General features: G+C 46.3%; 1 protein-coding gene across 1 annotated transcript in view; it reads right to left on the reverse strand.

Moving 5' to 3' along the window:
- NTSR1 (neurotensin receptor 1) overlaps nt 1-18,028 on the reverse strand; it is a 160,103-nt gene extending 142,075 nt beyond the window's left edge. Inside the window, exon 1 of the mRNA XM_014575093.3 lies at nt 16,927-18,028. Coding sequence (XP_014430579.2) covers nt 16,927-17,601 — 675 coding nt within the window. The 5' untranslated portion in view covers nt 17,602-18,028. The remainder of the gene's footprint in view (nt 1-16,926) is intronic.
- Nucleotides 18,029-26,267: the final 8,239 nt, after the last annotated feature.

Consider the following 26,267-nt stretch of genomic DNA (forward strand, 5'->3'; position numbering starts at 1 on the left):
ATCAACTCCCTAGGGTGCCCCTGCATGGCTTCCATAAGGCAGTGAAATTACATGAACACTTGGGGTTCAAAAGGCCCCTTTCTCTCTGACACAGACCGCAAGATGTCTGTGTCCTTTGCTGGGATAGATTGTGCTGTGGATGAAAGTTAGAAGCATCTCAGGCTGAGCATAAAGGCTACGTCTAGACTGCATCCCTCTGTTGACAGAGGGATGCACATCAAGCACATCGAAATTGCTAATGAAGCAGGGATTTAAATATCCCGTGCTTCAATAGCATAAACATGGCTGCCGCTTTTTTTTAAATGGAGCTTTTTTGAAAAAACGGCAGTCTCAAAATATGAGGTTTACAGGATTTGTCGAAAAAGGGTTTATTTTTCGACAGATCCCCGTCTAGACTGCCGGGGGGGTTTTCGAAAAAGCTCCATGTCGAAAAAAAGTGGTGGTCAGGTTTATGCTAATGAAGTGTGAGATATTTAAATCCCTGCTTCATTGCCTAAATTAGGCAATATCGACATGCCTAACCTACATCTCTCTGTTGACAGAGAGGTGAAGTCTAGACATACCCAAAGACTGGGCAACTCCTTCTTCCTGGCCCAGAAAAGAAACAACAAGAAAGATTTCAGTAAGATGTTCAAAGCAATGCTAAAATGAGGATTTGGTGTGTTTAATACAGGTGGAACCTCTCTAGTCCAGCACTCTCAGGGTATGTTTACACTACAAAGTTAATTCTAACTAACAGACGTTAGTTCGAATTAACTTTGATAGGCGCTACACTAGCGCTCCGCTAGTTCGAACTAGGTAAACCTCATTCCACGTGGACTAAGCCTAGTTCGAACTTACTAGTTCGAATTAAGGGGTGTGTAGCCCCTTAATTCGAACTAGTGGGAGGCTAGCCCTCCCCAGCTTTCCCTAGTGGCCACTCTGGCCAACACCAGGGAAACTCTATTGCCCCCCTCCCGGCCCCGGACCCCTTAAAGGGGCATGGGCTGGCTACGATGCCCATGCCAGGTGCAAGCCTGCCAGCACCCAGCCAGCAGACCCTGCACCTGGCACGGCTCGAGCCAGCCATCCAATGCCCCCCAGCACTCCCCCTCTTCCCGGGACCAGGCTGGCGGCTCCTGGGAGCTTGCCCAGGACCGCAAGAGGCGGGCACCTGCCTGGTCTAGTGCAGACATCGTGGACCTCGTCCACGACCTCCGTACTAGGCACAGGAAAGCGGCCGTCTAGGGCAGGAAAGCTGCCAGCCTGGCCACCCAGGAGCAGGTGTGCATGAAAATCAAGGTGGTCCACTGAGACCCCCGACCCTGAGCCCTGAGCTTACAATGGCCGTGCTGGGTCAGACCAAAGGTCCATCTAGCCCAGTAGCCTGTCTGCCGACAGCGGCCAACCCTAGGGACCCTGGAGGGGATGGACCGAAGACAATGACCAAGCCATTTGTCTCGTGCCATCCCTCTCCAGCCTTCCACAAACTTTGGGTAGGGACACCACTCCTACCCTCTGGCTAATACCACTCCATGGACCCAACCTCCATGACTTTATCTCACTTCTCTTTAAACTCTGTTCTAGTTCTAGCCCTCACAGCCTCCTGCAGCAAGGAGTTCCACAGGTTGACTATTTGCTTTGTGAAGAACAACTTTCTGTTACTAGTTTGAAGCCTGCTACCCATTCCTTTCCTTTGGTGTCCTCTAGTCCTTCTATTATGGGAACTAATGAAGAACTTTTCTTTATGCACCCTCTCCACCCCACTCATGCTTTTATAGACCTCAATCCTATCCCCACTCTGTCTCCTCTTTTCTAAGCTGAGAAGTCCCAGTCTCTTTAGCCTCTCTTCATATGGGACCTGTTCCAAACCTCTGATCGTTTTAGTTGCCCTCCCCTCTCCCACCCTCTCTCTTCCCCTCTCCCACCTCCTTTTCCCAGTCTCCCCGAGTTTTGTGCAATAAAGAGAGATTCTATTTTTGACCACACGTTTTCTTTATTTTGTACATCAGGAAGGGGGGCTAGGGAAGGATAAGTGGAAGGAGGTGAGGGATGAATGGGGTACGAGCCCCCGATGGGGAGGACTGGGCTGGCTCTGTGGGCTTCTGGGGGTGGAAGCTCTCCTGCAGCCCCCCAATTGCCCCCTCTCCCCAGATGGCAGCCTGTGGCAAGTGCAGCCGGGCTGATGGCTGAGTGCTGTGATGTGCCCAATGTGGGCACTCAGGGCACTCCAAGCCAGGACTGCTTTGCAAGCGGGGCACCCCTGAGAACTGTCTGTCCGGGGTGGGGGTTGGATCCCTTTAAGCACAGCCCTCGGCTAGCCTGAGACAGCAGCTCCACGCTCTAAGTCTTCATCTGATGCCCTGCCGGCACTGCTTCCGGCCATCCTTAACCCCGGTTCAGGGTCCACTTAATGTGGACATGCTAGTTCAAATTAGCAAAACGCTAATTCGAACTAGTTTTTTAGTCTGGATGCGTTAGTTCGAATTAGCTTAGTTCGTATTAGCGCTGTAGTGTAGACATACCCCCAGGACTTGACCGGTGCTGATCCAGAGAATTTGCCAAACCATGGGAGCTCAATAGTGTCTAGCACATTACTGACACTTTCACTGTTTACTAGGCCCTTAGAAGACCTTTAGGGGTAAATTAGAGCTAAATAACAGCACAGGATACTGACAGCCAGAACTGGTGGCTGTAATCAAATTGCATGGGATTGCGAGAAACTTGGCCGCACCTATGATAAATGGACATCCAGCTAACTGAAATCATGCTGGAGCATGGATGTTACCAGACCACAGAGGGTCGGATTCAAGGGGTTCATCCTGTAGGAGGAAGTGTAAAGATGGCAAATGTAAAAATTACACTCAGCACAGTTCAGTACCAACGATCCCCCAAAGCTTTTCCCTACCAGACATGACACCTGTGTTCTCCATCATCGAGACTGCTAGATGGAAGCAAACCCAGAACCCATATCATATCTCCATAGCTCAAGCCGGATGCAGGTCAAGAACATTACCCGTTCGATGGGCATCAGAACATGCCCACGGCAAAGAAACAGAAGTAGGTCTAAATGTCAGTAAGTGAAAGTGCCATCTGTTTGGCTCAAGCAGATGCTGTACAGAGACCGCAGTAAAATCCTTTCAGGGAGGGGTGGGGGAAAAGACAATTAAATAGCTGTTTTAAATGATCCAGAAGAAGATCAAAGCAAACTGCAGGGTTTGCTTTCCTCTGTGGAGAGGAGCCAGTAGATTAACTTAATCTTTTCTACTTTTTTTGCAAATGGTCGGTGGGAGGAAAACCTAAGAGCTAAATTGATCTGCCACAACATTTCCTTGTGCTTTTATTCCCTACCGCTGACATCTCTGAAAAAGAGAAACCAAATGAATTAAAACCAGTGCAAAAATATTATGTAAGAACTGCCACGCTATGGCAATCCAAGTAGTTACGTAAAGCAATGAAACCACAAGCTTGTTTAATTTTGATCTAGCTATAATGATGTATGAAGTGCAAAGGGGCTAGGATTAGTCCTCTTGGGCTAATGTAGCACATGGCAACACAAATCAGCTGCCTTTGTCGGTATGGTTGCTCTGAGCCGCCGACATCTCACATGTCTAATTCTCAGCGTGACAAAATGTTTTATCATCAGAAGGAACCATTCAAATTGAGGAGACTGATTCTTCGCTGTCCTGCCCCTTGAAGAAGGACTTGTATCTGCCAAGTATCAGAGGGGTAGCCGTGTTAGTCTGGATCTGCAAAAGCAACAAGGAGTCCTGTACAGTAGCACGTTACAGGCTAACAGACGTATTGGAGCGTAAGCTTTCGTGGGCAAAGACCCACTTCATCATGCATCTGACGAAGGTGCTACAGGACTCCTTGTCACTTTTACATCTGCCAGAGACAGTGCAGATCGGAATGTACACAATAGCATTTTGCCCCATTTGACACTCGCTGCATACAGGTGGAAACCCCCAGTTTTGGGGTCCCCCTTTATTCAGCACAACAATTAAGCATAAAACTCAATGAGACTTAAGCATGGGCTTACAATTAAACAGGCGCTTAAACACTATTCTGAACTGGACTATACCTGACCACGAGACGCAAGACAGTAAAGATTCAAGCCCCATGGCTTGGCTATACACAAACATTGTACCACGTTCACTGTAGCAGGCCAGTTAGAGTGTGCGACCCCTTTAGTTTGGACATTGTTATATCTGGATAATGCTGCTTTATATAGCTCTTCCCATATGGGAAGCTATACCATATAAAGGTAGGGTTGTACCAATTTAACTGCATCCATTCTATAAGTTGTACTGGTATAACTATTTAAGTTAAAAAAAATCAAACAGACTCCTAACTAGGGGAACCCAGCACACCTGCTGGGGCCCTGGGCAAGGTGGGGAGACTGGCTCCATATTCCTGGAAGGGGCAGGGCCTTGGGCAGCTGGGGTGGGGTTGGGGTCAGCCAGGTCTCAGCACTGCTTAGAATACACCACGCGAGTCCTCCCCTCCTCCATCCAGCACTCATAGCTGCTCTGAGTGCACCACATGACACTCTAGTGGTAATTTAAAGAGCCCAGGGTTCTGGCTGCCACCGCTCCCGCAACAGATTTTTATTTGCAACAGATCCTGTGCAAAATATGTCATGTAGGGTGTCTATGGAAAGGTTATGAGTTGCTGGATATGATTATGCTATTTGTATGCACGTATCATTTTTGTATTTGAAGGTATGAACATGAGCTATGTACCTGTATTTCAAATGATTGGCCCATGTGGCAAGTCCCATGAGGTATTTAGGCAATACATTGTGCAGGAACTACTCAAGCTGAAAGGACCATCAAAGAACACTCAGATCACAGTGGGCGATGGAAGATGCCCATTGGCAGCTAATGGACTTTCCTATGAGCGTTCTGTATGGGTAATAGCTTCTGCTGTGAGTAAACAAAATCAGGCATGGACACGTTACTTGCCCATCTGACTCCAAACCCCATCTTGTTCCCTGTCATAGAATCATAGAATACTAGGACTGGAAGGGACCTTGAGAAGTCATCGAGTCCAGTCCCCTGCCCTCATGGTAGGACCTAGTAGGGTATGTCTACACTACCCTCCTATTTCGAAATAGGAGGGTAATGTAGGCATACCGCAATTGCAAATGAAGCCCTCATTCCACGAGGAGTAACGGTAGTTCGAACTAGGAAGCCTAGTTCGAACTACCTAGTTCGTGCCGCTAGTCTCGCGGCACGGGGTTCGAACCAGCCGGGATTTAAAAATGGCAGCGCCCGGCTTATGCAAATGAAGCCCGGGAAATTCAAATCCCGGGCTTCATTTGCAATTGTGGTATGCCTACATTACCCCGCTAGTTCGAACTAGCGGGGTAGTGTAGACATACCCGTACTGTCTAGACCATCCCTGATAGACATTTATCCAACCTACTCTTAAATATCTCCAGAGATGGGGATTCCACAACCTCCCTGGGCAATTTATTCCAGTGTTTAACCACCCTGACAGTTAGGAAGTTTTTCCTAATGTCTAACCTAAACCTCCCTTGCTGCAGTTTAAGCCCATTGCTTCTTGTTCTATCCTCAGAGGCCAGGAAGAACAAGTTTTCTCCCTCCTCCTCCTTGTGGCACCCTTTTAGATACCTGAAAATGGCTATCATGTCCCCGCTCTATCTTCTCTTTTCCAAACTAAACAAGCCCAATTCTTTCAGTCTTCCTTCATAGGTTATGTTCTCTAGACCTTTAATCATTCTTGTTGTTCTTCTCTGGACCTCCAATTTCTCCACATTGTTTTTAAAATATGGCGCCCAGAACTGGACACAACACTCCAACTGAGGCCTAATCAGCACAGAGTAGAGTGGAAGAGTGACTGCTCGTGTCTTGCTCGTAATGCAACTGTTAATGCATCCTAGAGTATTGCTTTTTTTTTTTGCAAAAGCATCACACTGTTGACTCATATTTAGCTTGTGGTCCACTATAACCCCTAGATCCCTTTCTGCCATACTCCTTCCTAGACAGTCACTTCTCAGTCATTTCCCACCAGATGTGCTGAGGGTTTTGTTTAGAACAACGGATTCCCCTCCATATTACAGAAGCTATAGAAGGCCCTGGAAACACCTCCATTTTGTGTTCCAGACTCTGGACTTATACTAAAGGGAGCATTCTAACAAAGCAATTGGGGACCTTCCCATGATCTGGAAGCAAACAGATACTTGATTTAAGCCAGCAGTTTGTTCCATCACTGCTACAAGCTTGAACCAAGAACTCTGCAATTATTGTAGATATTTGATTCCTTTAGCTAATGTTAACACTCACCATGCTTTCTTTATATACATAAATCTTTAGATTTTAGATACTAAAGGATTGGTCACAATGTGATTTTTGGGTAAAATCTTCGTGACATAATGACTTGGATGTTTGGCTGGTCTCTTGGGATCAGCCCCTGTTATTTGAGGAGACTAGTTGTAAATAACCTCTCATCTTTAAATCTAGTCTTTTTGGGGTGATGCAAAATAGGAATGTTTCATTAACTGCTTTTATGACTTCTTGTTAGCCAGGGTGGTGAGCAGAAGTTTGCCTTTGTAGTTAGTTTGGTGTACCTAAGGGGAGAATAGCCCACTCATTGGGGGGTGCATCTGCCCTATTTCTCAGCAGTGTGACCTCAGTTGTGGTGTTCTCAGTTGTGACCCACGAAGGCATGATTATAAGGTCTGAGTTTTATCCTGCTTCAAACTAAGATGTATTTACTGTCAGCCGACGGTCAGGGCAGTGTGTGTGGGTATGTCTCCTAAGTCTTCAACTGCTAAGACACGAAGTCTCGTCGCAGTGGGCAGCCCAGAAGGCTGAAAGGAGCCCCGAGTGTTTAACGTCCGTGACTTTACTGCTAGGACCGAGGTCCCGTCGCAGAGGGTAGCCAAACAGGCTAACAGACGCCCCGTGTGTAGGAAGAGCTTATTAGACCTTAGATTTTAACTGCTAGAACACAAAGTTCCTTCGCAGCGGGCAGCCTGGGAAAGGCTGGAAAGGTGCCCCAACGGATCTTGTCACCTGGGAGTGACACAGATCCAAACGCCCAAGCTCTCCCTATGTCTGTCCCTTTAATAAACCTGTAACTGTTTAAGTTTAACCTGACTCCTTCAGTTGCTGTAATAGAACCAAGCACAATTTAAAAGAACTTCAGCCGGTCATAAAGGGACAGACATAGGGAGAGCTTGGGCGTTTGCATCTGTGTCACTCCCAGGTGACAAGATCCGTTGGGGCACCTTTCCAGCCTTTCCCAGGCTGCCCGCTGCGAAGGAACTTTGTGTTCTAGCAGTTAAAATCTAAGGTGTAATAAGCTCTTCCTACATACTGGGGTGTCTGTTAGCCTGTTTGGCTACCCTCTGCGACGGGACCTCGGTCCTAGCAGTAAAGTCACGGACGTTAAACACTCGGGGCTCCTTTCAGCCTTCTGGGTTGCTCGCTGCGACGAGACTTCATGTCTTAGCAGTTGAAGACTTAGGAGACATACCCACACACACTGCCCTGACCGTCAGCTGACATTTACTTAAATTGCAAATTATGGGATGGGGGGAAAAAGTCATCACAGCTTGTCTTCAAGATACCCACTCCTGGCTGCCAGCATTGGGGAATAGGACAAGGAGGAAAGAGGAAAGACTGCGAGTCCTTTGCGCCCCAATGATTTCTGGCTGCTAAAATGGCTCCTTTGGGCTGAGTGTGTCAATTGCCAAAATCACCACTTTTGTATGTACACATGCTTGATCCATGCTGAACATTCCTACCTCAGCTCAAAATCATGCCCATTAACTTTCCTTAGGAAAGTATAGAACAGGGCTACTCAACTTTGGAAGCCCCAGGGGCCACAATGATACTCATAGCACATGCCCAGGGCCGCAACTTAAGTGTGGTTGCCTATACATGCAAATATATGCAAATAGCTTTTCACATTGACTGGCATGAATACAGTCAGTTCTGCTGATATTAATAAAATGCAATATTTACCCAATTTCCACCCATACGACAGCACTTTTAATGAACAATGACAGTCCAAGAATTTAACTACTAAAATGCATATCAACAGAAGACCATTATATTGACTACTTTTTTGTTTTGGCTCCCACCCGGAGGCCGCATGTTGAGCCCTGCATAAATCCAAACTGCACCACGGACCACAAACAAACGGGCCACAGGCTGCATGTGGCCCTGGGCCATGTGTTGAGTAGCCCTGGTAGAGAACATAAGAGCTGCAGGGAGGTCAGTGGCAGTGCTCATAATCTGAGAGGGCTGAGGTTCATGTATAGAGCTCACCGAAGAAATACATTTATAAAAGAGAGACTTGAAGGATGGAGGTGGGGTAGCATCTGGGCTCAGCAGTAGGGTCCAGGAAGCAGTGAGTTTCATTAGCAATAAGAGAGGAAGCATGCGGGCAAAGCCGCTGACATCACAACTTTGAGGAACATACTGAGAGGCCAAGCTTACATGCTGAGACTCTACAGGCCCAGTCTTGTATTTTGGATTCCCTAGTGGAGGAGAAGGCCTGGAAAAGATCCAGGAGTGAGCAACAAAGATGATCAAAGAGATGGCATGCAAGCCACAGGAGCAAAGGCTGAAGGAATAGGGTATGTTTAGTTCAGAAAAGAAGAGATTAAGGGGAGAATATGATGGCGGTCTTCAAATACTTGAAAGGCTGCCATAAAAAAGATAGAGAAAAGATGTTCTCTTTTGCTACAGAGGGCAGGACAAAAGTTAAAGGATCCAGACTGCAGCATAGCAGATTTAGATCAATTTTCTTCCTAATGTTAAGAAGAGTAGGACAACGGAACAGACTGCCTCGTGAGTTGTGGCATCTTCTTCACAAGAGGTTTTCGAAAGGAAGCTGGAGAGCCATCTGTCTTGGATGGTTTAGACAAAACAAATCCTGAGTCTTGGCAGGGCTTAGACTAGATGAACCCTCATGTCCCATTCTAACCCTATGATTTTATCCTGAAAACTGACTCGCTTTTTCCAGTTCCACTCATTCAGGTCCCCTAAGGGCGTCCTGGATCAGGCAAGAAATTGAGAGCAGGCGGAAATAAAACAGAGTGGTTAGTTATGAAGCCCACTCTTTCATAGGAAGGGTAAGTCCCTTAACAATCTGCAGACTCTGTGACACATAATAAACAAGAGATCTGGAGAGATGGGCAAACGACTTCCATACAAGGATCATGGGACTAAGAGCTGTGTTACTATAACTGCCCGCCAAAACCTCTGAAGAGTCACAGAACAGGGCTCTGTATTGGGACCAAGTTGTAAGAAAACACATGTGCATTTTGAGAGGCGAATTCTCATCTCTGATTTCACACCCCAGCACAGATGAGCATTGAAAAACAGTTTTTTTGCCCCCAGTTGCATAGAATTGTGCAGATGGGACACAAGCCACTTTGCCTGGCCCCTTTTCATGCATTTTGAGCCCTTTCACACTGTCAAGCATAGGCCAGATCCTTGAAGTCAATGGGATGACACTATTTTCCTGCAGCTCAGAGTTTGTCACCTTGGCTATATCTACACTGGCGGCTTCTTGCGCCAGAAATATGCAAATGAGGCTAAGCGTGGAATATCGCTGAGCCTCATTTGCATACCTAATGAGCCACCATTTTTTTCAGAAGAGGCTCTTGCGCCAGAAGGAGCTGTCTACACTGCCCCTTCTTGTGCAAGAAAAACCCTCTTGCGCAATGCTGTTATGCTGATTATTTTCAGGAAGAACGGCATTGCGCAAGAGGGTTTTTCTTGCGCAAGAAGGGGCAGTGTAGACAGCTCCTTCTGGCGCAAGAGCCACTTCTGAAAAAAATGGCAGCTCATCAGGTATGCAAATGAGGCTCGGCGATATTCCACACTTAGCCTCATTTGCATATTTCTGGCACAAGAAGCCGCTAGTGTAGACATAGCCCTTGTGTTTTAGCAAGGAGATTTGCACCAGCTGTGCAGACAAATCCAGGCACATCCACACATGTCAGACACTGTGTATCTGGCCACAGTGAATTATAGTCATCCCTAAGGTTGCGTCTACACTGCACCCATAGATGGGTCTGGGCTGTTTCCTCCCTTCCAACATTAGAGATGACCCCAGGCAGCACATATTTAGGTGGTGAGGTGCCGCTGGCTGGAATAAAGGCTCCCCCCAGGCAGATCAATAGGCATGCATGGTATCATGGGAGAGCTGTCCTATTGTGAAGAAAAATGGACCCTTTTTTAATAAAGACTGAGGGCAAAGTAGCTTTGGATCTATTGCAGCACAAGTAAATAGATGCATAACTATGTGTAAAAATTGTTTGCAAAATTGTCTGTCTAATTTGCATTTGCAATGAATGATTAATGTATAAATTGTGCAATGGCTCATCGAGTGTGACTACAAGTTTGCACACAATCCCCATTTGGCACACAATTTCACACGTCTTTTCCTTATGCAGCTACATGTCTCTCTTGTTGGAAAGTCAGAGCCATGGACAACAGCAGTGCCATGAAATAGCCAAAGGCATTCTGGGTATTAACATGCAAAAAGAGCGGACAAACATCCCACTCAAAAAACTCTTCTTCCTGTTCCCACCATGGTGAGTAGCTTTAAAAGCCTACTCCCAGCTGAAGTGGCATCAAAACATTAATTTGCCTGTATGGAAATGGCTTTGAGAGGTACTTTAGTGTATGTGAAAAATTGGCTGCCGTTTCATTTATAGGATGGCTTTCAGTTAAGTATTCAACAGACCTAAATAACATAGCTCCAATGGACTTAAAGCCTCTTGCCAAATTCAAGACGGAGGCCAAAATGCAAGCCAGATGCACTGCACTAACAAATAGAGCAACGGCTGTTCAATGAAGATACGTGATCGATTATAAGCAAAACAAGCTGCAAAGATGGTGGTAAACAAACCCGGGAAACATCACTATTCCGTAAGATTAAACCTCAAAGGCTCTCCAGAGCTTACCCCTTCCAGGCGAGATGCAGCTATGAGTTTAAAGTTCTGCATTACCGCTCATTCAAACCCCCTGCCCGCAGTTATACCAGCCAGGTTATCTCATGTATTACTTCAACTGCATGTATTATTCCTTAGAACGAACGAGCATTTTTGAATTATTATAAAAAGATTAAATAATTAACCTTCAGTAACACCTTCTTAATTAAGAAGTGTTAAAGCATGGGGCATATACTAAAGACCGGGAATGAATATTGGTTCAATTTACTGACTCACAGACCTTAAAGGCCACTGTGATCATCTGGAATAGTAATAGAGATGTAGCCGTGTTAGTCTGGTCTTGCTGAAACAAACGACAGGACTATGCAGCACTTTAAAGACTAAAAAACCGTCTTGTTAGTCTTTAAAGTGCTGCATAGTCCTGTCTTTTGTGTGATCATCTGGTTTGACCTCCTGCCAGGCCCACTGACGAAGGGGCTGGGTGTAGGGAAGGGAGCCACTGCACCAAGCCCTGGTGATTTTAAAGGGACCCAGGCTCCTGGCCACTGCAGTTGCAGCAGCAGCAGCAGTGGTCACAGTGCTGGGCCCTTTAAATCACCACTGGAGCACTGTGTGGCACATTCCAGGCTGTTCTAAGGGCTTGGGGTGGGAGTGGCATTGCACGCTCCGGGCAAGGCTGAAGTCTGGCCAGTGCCACCCAGAGGATTCAGGGGGCCTGGGGCAAAGTCATTTCAGGGGCCCCTTCCATAAAAAAAGTCTCAGACCTCAGACTTCAGACATTCTCATGGGGGCCCCTACGGGGCCCAGGGCCTGGGGCAAATTGCCCCACTTCCCCCCCCCCCCCCCGGCAGCTCTGAGTCTGGCTGTCCCACCCCCCCCCCCCCTTCTGCCCAAAGCCCCGCCCCTTCCCAGAGCCCAGATCCACCTCCCCACCTTAACCATGGTTCCAGCATGACTGTCAGTTCCCCTGCCTCCTGCCCATTACAGGCCGCAGAACCTCTCCCACCCACCCCTGTAATAGACTCTTAGCCTCTAGCTGAGTTGCTGAAGTGTTCAAATCATGGTTTAAAGAGTTCAAGTTATAGAGAATTCACCATTTACATTAGTTTAAACCTGCAAGTGAGTGCCCCATGCTGCAGAAGAAAGTGAAAAAAAAACCAACCCCAGGGTCTCTGCCAATCTGACATGGGGGGAAAATTCCTTCATATCCAGAAATATTGTGATCAATTAGATTTGAGCATGTGGACAAGACCCACCAGGCAGGCACCTGGGAAAGAATTCTCTGTAGTAACTCAGAGTCCTCCCCATCTAGTGTCTCCTCTCCAGCTGCTTCGTTATGTTCATGAATATTCTTCTAATTTAATTGTGAAAATGTTTGCCAAAACCGGCACATTTTAAGCAAATGTTGATGAATATTTGCCGAAACCCCAAATTTTAAATAAACGCATACCAATATTCACTCTAGAAATTGGTTCTAAGACAGGCATGTTCATCCAATTGGGGTACAGAAGCAATATCGTGTATCTGTGTGTCTAATAAAAGATATTCAGCCCAGCTTAAACAGGTTTTTTTGTTTTACACCTGGCTTGAAAGCTGTCAACCGAAATTATTCCATTGATGGCAACCAATTCACAACCAATATCTGAGAATCAATTGACTCATGAACAAGTGGAAGCAAATCATAACTCACTTGCAGACAACCTGCAAGAGGAAAAGTGATTTATTTGAAAGTATTTACCCAGCTCTGATAAGTGCAATATCATTATTTCCATTTTACATGTGGAAAACTGTTGCACAGTGAGGTTAATTGATTGGCCCAAGGCCACAGACTTGAATGTTGTGAGAGAAGGCATTGTCACTTACTGTGCCACTCAACTTGATTACTGCACTTCAAGCCTGACTTCATATCTTTACTTGTCCTCTGCAAAAAACTTTTTCCCCTCTGCTGGCTTCCAGAGCCGTGTGCTGGTTTATCATGTGTTTAAAAGGAACTAAACTGCCATTACACTAGCTTCTTGCAGAAGCAATTCAGCATTTGAATCTAGGGCCACGTCTTCACTAGGGAGAAGATTGACGCTGCTGTGATTGATCTTCTAGAGTTCGATTTAGTGGATCTAGTGAAGACCTGCTAAATCAAATTCAGAAGGCTCCCCTGTCGCCAGTCGATACTTCTGCTCCTGCAATGAGTAAGGGAAGCTGATGGGAGCATTTGCTGTCATTGGTCTCCTGCTGTAGGGACAGCGGGGAAACTTGAATCAAGATACATCAACTCCAGCTACGTAATTAACATAGCAGGAGTTGCGCATCTTAATTTGAACTTCTCCTTTAGTATAGAACTGGCCAGTCTCCAGATCTGGACGCTGCTATGCCACATCAGTGAAGAGCAAGCCTGCTACTGATTTATATTACATATTACCATGATGTCCTCTTCAGGTTTTTTCCCCAACTTTTTAGTGATTGAGTTAAAGTAGAAAACCACGAGACAAAAGGTATGTTTTGCTGCACTGGTCAGTTAGAACGCACACAGTGCTGCATTCCCTGTCATGTAATAAATTAATGCCCCTGCACTTTCATGTTTGGAATAACACTACACTGACATCCCACAGCACAGAGATATATATACTAAACAATGGTGATTAAAGCTGCTTAAACATGTATTTAATCTGTAATCTCTGAAGATGCATATTAGGAGATAAAACCACCTCTTCAGCCCTATAGCTGATGTCATTTTAATTCTAAGCAGAAGATGATTTGAAATACAAGGTATTTGGACTTCAGCTGCACTTGTCTCCCAGTAGGGATAGCTTGCATCTCCTCAGAGATAAGAGAAGTTTGAATAATTGCACTGGAAGTAGCGGACGTTAGAATGCCAGAAACTACTTCACCAAAAAATGGGCTGTTTGATCTGAAATTGGAAGTTAGATATTATACTCTGCCTTCCTTTCAACATTCATCTCTCAGCCCTTTTAGTGGAAGAAAGAGTGCTAGTTTGCTTCCGACATAATTCCCTCTCTACAAACTAGTCTGAGGAGTGTTTGAAAAGAAAACATTTATTGGACACACTGTGACATACTCTTTTAAACTCTAATTGGCTACAGATTAATTCCCACCCCTCTAAAAATTCCTTTCTAGAAGACAAGACCCTGAAAAGTTTTCAGATATGTAAATCCCTGCATGGATGCAAAATCTGTATCCACATCTGCATCCATATGTGCAAAAATTTGCTGCAGATATCTGCATCCACATAACGGGGTTGTGGATACCTGTGGCTATAAAATAGTTATCCGAGGATTTGCAGGGTCCTACGGATACAAGATTGGCATCAACAGAAAAGCTACAGAGGCTGATTTCTCTCTTCTTCCCATTCATACCCAGTTTTCTTACATTTCCAAGACTATTGCTCCAGTGCATGAATTAAAAATACTTCCAAAAAGTTAAAGTAAAATGTGCATAAGAAGATGGAACACTGATTAAACTGTGTTATCCTTCATTCTGTTCCATACACTACACAGTGTTAGATCTTCAGCTTCTGTAAACTGGCCTAGCTCCTTCGAAGTCAAAGACGCTACTCTGATTTTTTCCAGGTGACAATTTGGATAATATACAATATTGCACCTTGGGCTTAAATATCATCTTTTTGCCTTGCAAGTTAGTTCATTTCAATTTTTTTTATTGTGACATGAGTCACAACTTTGTGAAATTACCTTCTGTTGCCATAGGGAGGAAATAACAATGATATCAGAAGATAAATACAATTTGACGATTGGGAAAAAGGAAATGCTTCCTTGATAGCATAACAAGTTGCGAACAGGCACAAGAGAAATGATACAGAACTCAAAAGTCAGAGTAAAAGGGTGGGATTGTGTTTATGACCGGGGTGCTGTAAAGTGAAAACAGTAACATACAGGACACATGAGGCCAAGTTCTCATTCAGTGGAATTATGCCAGTTTGCTAATTGAGGGGATGGTCCCAATTAAAATGATAGCAATAAACACCAGGGATATTACTAAAATGGGGAACTAGCCTTATTTCACCCTGAATTTACAGAGAGCTGAGTTCCCAGTCTCTACTTTGGAAACTATTTCTGTCACTTGTTGAAGTTTGTCAGCAGCAGATATTGGACTTTATTTTGAAATCACTAACACCTGCATTTGCGTGGGTGTAATTCCATCAGCTTCAGTAGTGTTACTCCTCATTTACACCAGTGCAAGTTCAGAAATCAAGCACCATGACAGATTAGAAAAGACCTTTGCTTCTTGTATGCACAAACATTAAACAGGATGGATGGATGCTTTTGTTCCCAGAAGTAATCTGACTTCTGGATAAATTGCACTGGGGAAGCAGGAAAGTGATGGGTTTGTCAATTATTCTCCTCCCACCTCATCCCCTCTTTGGCCAGCCAGCAGCCTGCAATAAAAGTAAAGCACCTGTTTCCCTGGAGCAACACAACTCTTCAGAGGCCATCTCACCGGACTCACTCTCCGTCATACGAGTGCAAAAGGTGATTAGAACTGAGCCTTGCACAGAACAGACTACAAAGTTTTTCTGGTTTTTAATATCAGCTAGAGCAGTAGTTCTCTGCCAGGGGTCCTGTATCCCTGGGGATTTGTAGAAACCTTGCATAGGGTACGCATCACATCTAGATCAGCGTTTCTCAACCTAGGAGGGGTCGTGATTCTTGGGAGTGTCATAGAATGGGCTTAAGGGGATCTCAAGTGCAAGGCCAGCTTTATGGGGTGGCAACCATGGCAACTACCTAGGTTCCCACCCCACAAGGGGCCCTGCCAAGCTAAGTTAAATGCTTCAGACCAGGCTCACGAGTGAAAAACAGGCTCAAGTTTCACACTGCAGTGTAAGTACAATATTTATATTGGGGGGAAAAAATAAGAATATCAGCAATTGTCCAGTAATAGCGAATGGTGACACACTTGTGTTTCTATGTCTGATTTTCATAGACTCATAGAACACTCAGGCTATGTCTAGACTGCAAAGAAAAGTTGGGAAAAAATACACAAATTGCGAGCCGCAATTTGTGTATCTTTTTCCACTTTTTTTTTCCTGAAGAGGCTTTTCCAAAATTTGGCCCATCTACACAGGGCCAACTTTTAAAAAAAACTCCTCTTTGGGAACATCCCTTCTTCCTCATACAATACCTTCAGTATCCTGGAAAAGCTCAGCAGCGTAGACATAGCCTCAAAGTGGAAAGGACCTCGAAAGGTCATCAAGTCCAGTCCTCTGCCCTCTGGACAGGACCCAGCACCATCTAGATCAGTGTTTCTCAACCAGTGGTACAGTACCCTAGGGGTACTGTAGAGAGGTCTGGGGGTGGGGGGAGAGGGGATACGTCAACACAACTGAAATTTGGAGAAAACTGAATTTTTGTTTTAAATTTTACAGCATTTTATTAATGTTGTACTTTTTACACCCAAAAATTTCATCACCCGCCTGGCTACGATTAAGTTGTTTAAACAAATGTGTTGCAATGGTAGAAAAAAATGTGTATGGCTGACAACTGTAGGTACTGGGGGTACTTACAATTATTGTTTGAAAAAGGAGGTACTTTATTAAAAAAAAAAAGATTGAGAAACACTAGTCTAGATCATCCCTGATAGATGTCTGTCCAATCTGCAAGTACTTTTGTAAGCAAGTAGTTTTTAAGTGGGGTGAAGCTTAGGGAGAGGGGGTGAGGCAAGACAAATCAGAGCCGTAGAAGGGGGACATTTGTCTGGAAAAATTGAGAACCACTGAGCTGGAGCGCTGCCTTTCAACACCACCAGATCTACGGGTCAGCGAGTGATCGTGCTCTGTAGTACTGGTGTCAAGTGTTGTTCTCTAGGAAAGCCAGCAGCTGCTAGATTAAAAACCAACCAACAAAACAAAAACAAAAAAACCACCTCCATCCATCAAAGCACTTTCCTGCTCCCTGGTCTCCAGCGTGTCTCCAGGAACTCGCCCCCCCCCCCCCCCCCCCCGCAGGAATACGAAGGAAAGCCGGGAAACTCACCTGGATGACCGTCTTAAGCGAGGACGTGTCCACGATGGTGGTACAGATGAGAGAGTCGGGCTGCAGGTCCCTGCGGTAGATCTCCCCCATGGTGAAGATCATGGGAATGGCCAGCAGGAGAGAGGCCACCCAGATGCCGCTGATGAACTTCTTGGTCCTGCTGCGGGACATGATGCTCTTGGCTTTGAAGGGGTGGCAGATGGCCATGTACCGCTCCACGCTCAGGCTGGCGATGTTGAGGGCGGTGGCGTAGGTGCAGGCGTCCCTCAGGAAGTAGTAGCCCTTGCAGACGGCGTCCCCGAAGGCCCAGGGGTGGTGCACCCAGATGAAGTTGTACAGCTCGATGGGCATGCAGAGCAGGAAGATGAGCAGGTCGGAGAAGGCCAGGCTGGCCAGGTGGTAGTGCACCGTGCTCTGCAGGTTCTGCAGGGACTTCTTGCGCACCAGCGTGTAGGCGGTGATGGAGTTGCCCACGGTGCCCACCAGGAAGAGGGCCAGGTAGATGACCGTGACCATGACTTTGGAGTAGATGTCGGTGTTCACGTCCAGGTCTTCCTCGTCCGGCTCCTTGGAGGGCAGGTCCGAGCCGTTGGAGACGTTCCCGGCCGCCTCCCAGCCCGTGGGCTGCAGGTGGAAGCGAGGCTGGGGCCAGGCCGGGGTTGCGTTGGGGTGCATGGCCGGGGATGCTCGGCGAAGTGGTCCCCAGCCCGGCGCGCGCTCCGCCCGGCTCCGAAGCGCCGCTGGAAACTTGGCTGGTTTAAATGCGGCGGAGAAGGCGGCGCCCGGGCTCCAGCCCGGCGGAGCGCGAGAGCCCGCCCCGCGCGATTCACAAAATCCCCGGGAGCCGCCGCGATCGCTCGCCCGCCCGCTCGCTCTTCCTCCCCGCTTGCGCCTCCGTCTCCGCGCTGCGCCGCTCCCCCGAGGCGAGCAGGGCAAAGGCTGCTCCGCTCGCTCGCCCGCCGCCCGGGGAAACTGCGGCCAGCCGCGTGCCCACTGGCGTGTGATGTGAACCAACTGGAAAAAGGGAAAAGCCGGAGCCTGGCGGATCCGGCTCGTTTGTGCCCCCGCCCCCGGGCTCCAACGGCGCCCTCCCCCCGGGGAGCCAAGCCGGCTTCTCTTGCTGGACCGCTGTGAAGCCAGCCCCCGCTGCCCGCCCCCAGCACCAGTGCCTCTAGCACCCGGGTCCCGCACTCGGATTTCCCCGGCAGCCAACCAAAGGTTGACCCTGCGCTTCCGAGTGATGCTAGCTCCTAAACGCCTCCCTCCTAGGGCGCCGAGACATTCCCCAGCCTGGTGCCCCAGCGCCCATAAAAACCCGGAGCCAGCCTAGCCGGAATGTTTGGCCCAAACCTCACTTTGTGCAGTCTAAACAGGGGATGGGGAGCCAGCTGGCTTCATTGGAAAAAAGCTGGACTCCAGTGCGCCCTAGCCCAGGTAGGCTGGATCTTGTCTATGCTTAATCTTAACCACCCCTTTCCCCTAACTTTGGTGATCTAAACAGAGGGGGGAATAGCAGGCCCTAGTGCTGCCAACCCCTCCTCCTTCCCCCAGCTCTTCTTGCAAACAGGTGGAGCGTCAGGAAAACATGAATCCAGTGGGGGTTGGATTTCCATTTTTTGCTCCCAGATTCCAAAACTGGACACTTCTTGGCCTTCCCACACAGCCAGAAAAATGCAAACGCCAGCTCATCGGAGCTACACAAACACAAGGATATGGCACCTGGCTCTTGTTGGATTATCTAGCACATTTTGGCCCAGATGTCTTTAAATTCTCCTGGATAAAGAGATCAAGTGTCGCTGCTCCTAACCTTGCTATTTAACACTTAATTAATTCATTGAAAGTCAGCAGGGTCTAGCAGATCCAGCTTTTTAACCTTTCTCCAAATAAATTTGCCTATATGTGAATAATTCAGCATGGATAAAAGATGTGGGTTCAGTTCCTGCAGTCAACCTTTTCCCCAGGCTTGGAACCTGCTGCTAACTGACTAGTAGAAGGAATAGGTAGAGCCCCACGTGGATACAAAATTTGTATCCACGTCTGCATCTGTTGCCACAGAAATGAGTCATGGATATCTGCATCCATATCTGTAGAGGCAGATAGCTGTACATATAAAGTGGATAGCTGCAAATTTGCAGGGTTCTAGATACAAAATTTGTATCCACATCTGCCTCCATATCCACAAAAATGACTTACGGGTGTCAGCATTGGGATCCTGCAGATATAAAGCAGATATCCACAGATTTGCAAGGCTCTAGGAATAGGAACCCTCAGGGCTGTAGATCACTTTTGGAATCAGAGACTGTAGGAGCACAGGACACAGCGTGATGGACACCCCACAATCAAAATTATTGTTACAACAGCAAGCCTGGAAAAACTGTTAACAGACAAGCAAGGGCCAGGCAAAGGATTTTGTTGCCAGCATGCCTGTCCACAGTTTCCCTGCCACACCAGGATTAAACATCCCACACTGCTGGGTAGCTAGAGTGAGGGGGATGAAAAGAGGGAGAGAAGTTTTGTCTTATTAGAATAAACACTGTAGCATGGCTCACTTATCTGGGGTATGTGTCTACATCACTCAGAAAGAGCGGAAATAACCAATCTGTCTGAGGCTGCCCATGTGTTTGGCAGAACTATTTCATGATGAAAGGAAGCCAAAAATAAGATCTAAAAATGGTTGCCTCTGTTGTGTATGGTTATGATGTATCAGCACCAGGTTATAGCACAGCTAAAACACACACACGTGTGTGTGTGCACATGACACACAAACACACATACTGGTTTTTTTCTGATTTCTCCCTAGCCTATATCCTCAACGTTTCAGGAATTACAGCATCTGAGTCAAGGCCTTTCTCCAAAAGCTCCATTTCAGCCATAGGCTGATGGAGAAACAAGACTGAAGAAATTGCTAGAGGCAAAAAATCTCTCCTGTTGTACTTCATACAGCAGCCATGGGTGTCAGCAACAGTGTGTGCTAGTCTAGCAATTCTCAGCAATAGGAAGTCTAGCTCAGGGGTTCTCAAATGGGGAGTCAAGACTCCTAGAGGTTGAGGAGCAGGAACTGACAGCCCCAAGCTGGCTGTGTACAGAGGAGGGAGGAGAGTGTCAGACATAAGCCCATTAAATAAAAATTAAATTAAATTACCCCTCTTCATTTTTAATTGGAGGGGAGGGGGATTGAACTCAGAGGCTGCTGTGTGAAAGGGCTGCCAGTACAAAAAGTCTAACTGGATAGCTCTGTAATGGGACAATTTACACTTTCCTGCCAGAAATATTGGAGAAGGCAGAGACCTTGTGGATAGGATGGATTCATGGTTAAATGGATCTTTGTAAGAGCCGCCAGTCATTTTGTCAATGCCTCAGCTTACACTTTCCTTGACTTATTTCAAGAAGTACGTCAGCATTCTTCAGCAAACAACACCACAGGTGCTCCTGAGTAGCTAATTGCCTATGTGCAATATTTGATTTGCAATTATTATTGGCTGGTCCCATAGGTCCCACAGTAGCATTTCAGTTACCTGATGGGATCAGCATCGACCTTCCGTCTGATTTACCTCCCATAAATTCCAAAGGAATTTTCCATGGATATTCTTCACCATTTATTAGATATTATGTGTTTCCACCAGCTTTCCTCTCTCTGGTCAATTGACAGACTAAAACAAAGGAGGAAGCTGGCTGAATTAGCATAAAGAATCTTGCAAACAGGTGGGAACTGTTTTGTGGCCCTCAACTCTAGTGAAGCATATTGGCCTAAAGAGTGGGCAATATCCCTTTAATGTTGACATCTTGGAATCTTTTCTTATGCCATCTCCTTGAAGAGGGAATTATCTTTTAGTCCCTGGGGCTAGTCTGCCAAGGGCTGGTACTTCCATCACCCACCAAAACACCCCCCACCTGATCATTCCTTCTGGCTTCCAGGGAGAAGTCTCCTGGGTAACTTCTTGAGCTACATCTGGAATGTTTAAGAGAAACTAAGGAAGGTGGAACATGAAATGAATTATAATTAGTGAAGTCGACATCACACAGTCATTCTAATTGGTCCGAGGCACTTAAAGACTAGACAGACAGCTCAGCTGATCTAACAAGTGAACATTTCAACCAATGTAATATTATAGGGACTGAGTCAAAGCTCACAGAAGTCAGTGGAAATTGTTCCCTCTCAAGAGAATAGAATCTGCCAATTAATCCACATTTGTTCAGATGGGCCATCACTGGATTGTTTCATGATCACCTCATGGCAGAACTTTTTTTGTGATTAACCATGTAAGAGTGAATTGGTCTCCCCCTAACCGCAACTCACCCATCTATTAGGCTGCCTGCGGTTTGAAATGTTTGAGAGCATCTGCCTGTGTGGAGAAAATTCTCAGTTCCGGAGCATGTTTCAAGTTTCTGTGCTCTGCCAATCACAGATATTTTGGAATACAACCAAAAGAGTACCCTGTATCCCACTCTCGCCTCATAGCAGCTGTCACCGGGAGCCCAAAGCCCCTGTTTCTGTGCTTTATCTCTGCTCTGAATACCATCCAGCATCACCAGGACAATTATGAAAGTGACGGTTACAGAAATATCAACCCAGCTGGTTCTATTGCGCTGTCTCAAAGGTTACACTATTGCCGTTGATTTAAACTCAATAGTTTTACAGGCCACGATAGTTCATTTTAATTTCTTGAGCGTTCAGCTCATAAAGGTACATCCGAGGAATCTGTGTCCCTTATATGAACAGCTGGTGCACTCAGTGCATTCTCTTTTAATGTCAGCAAACGCCTCCATAAGATGTTGCTAAGTTAATTGATTTAATATATGCTACTAAATACTTAGCAAGTCTGCTCCAGCCATACATGGCTGAGGCATTTTTTGTTAGCATAAACAGAAGCTCCCAGACCCTTGCATCTCTTTCACCAGGCTGGAGCTATCTGAAGTGCTGGTGTAGGTGAAATACAGCAACTCTCTCCAATTTGGGGGGAGGGGAGTGGTCCTGAGGTTGTCTAGTAGGTGAGGAAAAATGGAAATAACCTCAGTGTTTTGCGTTATGAAAGTGCAGAGTTTCCTTTTGATTTTTTGTAAGTGGCAACAGATCAAAACAAATATTTGATATGAAAGGAATCTGGAACACCTAAGAGTTTCAGGGAAGGGGCCGTTTTAATAGAATGTATTTGTATGGCAACGGGGCCATGATTTAGGCCAGTGTTTCTCAACCTTTTTTCATAAAGTACCCCTTTAAAAAAAAAGAAATTATAAGTACCCCCAGTATCTACAGTTTTCAGACACACAATTTTTTTTTCTACCATTGCAACAGATTTGTTTAAACAACATAATCGTAGCTGGGCGGGCGATGACATTTTTTGGGTGTAAAAAGTTCAATAATAAATCACTGTAAAACTTAAAACAAAATTTCAGTTTTCTCCAAATGTCAGTTGTGTTGACATACCCCCCAGACTTCTCTCGAGTACCCCTAAGGGTGCTCGTACCACTGGTTGAGAAACGCTGATTTAGGCTTTGGTAAGATAAAAAACCAGTTTTTTTTAAAGGCTCCAAATGCAGCTCTTGAACAGACCAGCCATCAGCTTATGATGAAGAGGAGACTGATTCAGAATCAATGGATGCTCAAAGTATCAGCCCTTGACAAACTGATGGGGGGGGGAGAGTTTATTTTCTTCTGTGCTGATATTTTGTAATAGAACTTTGTAACACATTTTGTAGCAAGCATTTATAAAAAGACTTTAAGGGACCCTCTGGGTTCCAGAGGCATTTGTGTATACAAAATATAGCAGGCTGCTCATAACAGAAATGGACACTGCAATCCAGGGTAGAGTTTTGTCAGGTTTACGTTGTTAAAGGGGCCTGTGTGTAAAGATCGCACTGCCCTTTGAAAAGCCAGACAAGCAACCCCAACAAAACTTCGCTGAGCCCATGTCAAAATGTAAGATCTGGCCTGCTTCCGCCAAATGGAAAGAAAGGTCTAAGGTGGGCTCTCTCCATTTAAACATGAGAGTTGAAGAAGGTTGGGCAGCCCTCACTCCATAGATAATGGGAGCACTCATCTTAGAAATCCTGCCCTTCTCCACTATCTTCCACTGCCTCTCATCACATCCCTCTTGTAGCGTCTTGAGTGAATTCATTAATTCCCTACAGCTGGTGCAGACCTGAGACCCAGCAAATCCCTGACCCCCAGGGCAAGCAGCTGTGGTCCTGTCTCTGGCCAGAGGGAAAGTTAAGCCCTTCTCTGCAACGCACTGTGGAGTGTCTGTCGAAAACCCCTTATAACGCACCAGGGTTGTTTCGTGACCAGGAAGCCAGATGAAGGAGTTGGCACAGAAGTGCACTGGGCATGGCTTGGGTCTCTTTCCAGTGAAGGGATTCTGCAATGAAGGAGATAAGAGCTCTTTCCTGCCAGCCTTAGGGGAAATGGCGCCCTGGGCACACTTGTGTTTTGGTGCCCTTGACTTTTGTGGGCGTAGCACCACCCATTTCCCATAGCACCCAGGGGCTCCCTAACCCTTGCACCCCCCATTCTGTGCTCCCTGCATTGTGCCCCCTTGCTCCTAACCTCTGCACAGTGCCCTCTTCATCCCAAGCCCTGCACTTCCCTTCCACCTGTGCCCCACACCCCAGCCCTGTGCTTCCAGCATGTCCTGCCACACTGCTCCCCTGCCCGGTACCTTCCCCCACCTTTGCCCAGCAACACCCAAGCCCAGTTGCCTCTCCCCCTCTGGCTACAGAACCCTGGGCATGGGTCCAGTGTACCAGCCCTAAAGCCAGGACCTTTAACCATGCAGTCTCCAGGCAAAGGAAGCAGATAGGATTTGACAGGAAACGTTCTCCCCTGGCACACCTAAACCTCCACCCTAAATCCCCACTGTTTGTTTCTGAACTAGTTGACCTTTCAGCTAAGCCAGCCTCTTTTTTTAATATATCTCGTGTCTGTGTGTCTGGGGCTTAAAAGAGAAGGAATCATGAAAGCAAGAGATGACCAGCCTGAAATGTTACAGCAAGGCATTTACTTATATCATTCAAGAAAATGTCACCCCAAAGACGACGTCTAATCACTCTACCTGGGCTTTAAGCAGAGGTCCCCCTGAGCCTGAAAGAAAAGCCCCCAGATTGCCAAAAGAATCCTCCCAATTCCCTTTTATGTTGACCTAATGTGATGCAATAAAAAATATCAGGAACCATCAGGAACTTTGATTCTGATTAACCCTCCTGCAGTCTGATTTCCCCAGGCAGCGTGCCTGTGAAGGCAAAGCTGTGCAGAGACCTGGCCTTAAGAAAACAAGGCTAGTTTCATTTTCCATTAAAGTAGCAGCCTATTAGCCATAAACACATATCGGGACAATTTCTGACTCACAAGGCTGGACTGATTTACAGCTTTGAAATACATCTGCAATGGGAAGTCTCCCCCTTCTCCCAATGTCCCTTCCTTGATTGCAGGAGCTTGAGAGCCGAGAGTGGATTGTGAATTCACTGTTTTATGGAGAATACTATCTGTGCAGAATGAGCAGTGAAAGAAGAAGGCAGGGGGGACACTGAGACTTCTAAATGACCCATGCTAATGGTGTTATTGCATGTTTCATTTTGCATGTGCTTGAAAATGCCCCTCCCTCAAGGATATTGAAAAATAAAATACAGATGGCTGGGGAATAAAGGTTTCCAGTTGTGCTGTATCTAATTACGGACTAGATTACTCTGAAATGATTCAATGAGAGCATTTTAAAAGCAAAACAACAGACAGGTGCAATATTTATGGGACTTGGCCTTCATACCAGACAAACAGGGACATTGGAACCTCTTTAGTTGCAAAACTCTTCTGGGGGTGGTGAAGCAAAGAGGGTTTGCCATATCAGAGCAGAAGAATGGGCCATTAGTCCACTACCATGTCTCCCAGGGTGACAAATGTTGAATACTGTAAGGCTATGTCTACACTGGCCACTTATTCCGGAAAAGCAGCCGCTTTTCCGGAATAACTTGCCAGCTGTCTACACTGGCCGCTTGCTTTTCCAGAAAAACAATGACGATCTAATGTAAAATCGTCATTGTTTTTCCGGAAAAACTATGCTGCTCCCGTTCGGGCAAAAGTCCTTTTCCGGAAAAATTGCTCCGGAAAAGGGCCAGTGTAGACAGCTCAGTAGTCTTTTCTGCAAAAAAGCCCCGATCGCGAAAATGACGCTGCCAATGTAGACGAGCTTTTTCCGGAAATACTTATAATGGAAAACTGTTCTGTTTTAAGCATTTCTGGAAAAGGGTGCCAATGTAGACGTAGCCTAAAGGAAGGCATACCCTGCCCGCCAACTTCCCCCAACATCCATGCACTCGCACTCACACACACACATGCACACACAGAGAAATGCTTCCCTGCTCCCAAACCACTTCGGTCCCAGAGTCGCATGTGGCAAGTGGCAGTTCATGCTGCCAATCAATGAAGGATAAGTAAAACGCATGATGGAATCTTGTCAATATTGCACTTGCTGGGTGCACTTCAATTGTGGTGTTAACACCAGGGAAATTAGAGCATTGCAGCCAAGGTGGATTTGACCCATTCTGTCAAACTCGTTATTTGGTTGGAAGATTGATTTTTCCAGGTGTTCGGTCACATGACATAAGATATGAACTTGACACTAGACTGACGCCAATGCAGATTTTCATAAAACAGGCAGCCAGTCAAAGCCGAGAGTAACGTACACATTCTCCTACAGAGGAATTTCATTGGCCAGTTAGGGTGAGAGAGCATGGAGTTGGTATTAATCTGCAAATTTGACACTGTTTCTCTGGGCTTGAACAAATACATTAATTGGATGTCACATTATAAAGCCAGTTTCCCCTGCCTTTAACACTGCAGTTTTACATCAAAAGCTAATTATGAGACACTTCCAGACCACTTAATTAGCCTCATTAGCACTGGTCCTACAATTGAGAAGTACCCCACTCCCCCCTTATTTCTACTCTAGCTCATCATCTCATGAAGTGAGTTTTGCCCGTGAAAGCTCATGCTACTATATATATTTTTGTTAGTTTCTAAGGTGCCTCGGGACTACTCATTGTTTTTCCTGGCAGCAGAGTTACACCAGAACTCATGTGTCTTCCTTTTCAGTCACTATGGGCTTCAAGGCTCTCCCTGGAGCAGCTTTATCTTCCCTGGAGACTGTGAGAAGCAGGAGGCGTTTTTGGCTCTACTCATCCCCTGCTGGGAATTCTGGGTTGGGGGCGGGGGGTGACCAAGCCCTGCAGCTGTAAGGAGGCAGGACAGAAACAAAGAGAGGGCCCTGCCATGATTTGCGATAAGGAGAATGAATTTCATTATTTTCATCTTTTAAAAAAATTGATGATGTCTGACATCCTGGTGGTTTCGC

This window comes from Pelodiscus sinensis, chromosome 18 (genome assembly GCF_049634645.1).
Source record: "Pelodiscus sinensis isolate JC-2024 chromosome 18, ASM4963464v1, whole genome shotgun sequence".
Taxonomy (NCBI): Eukaryota; Metazoa; Chordata; order Testudines; family Trionychidae; genus Pelodiscus; species Pelodiscus sinensis.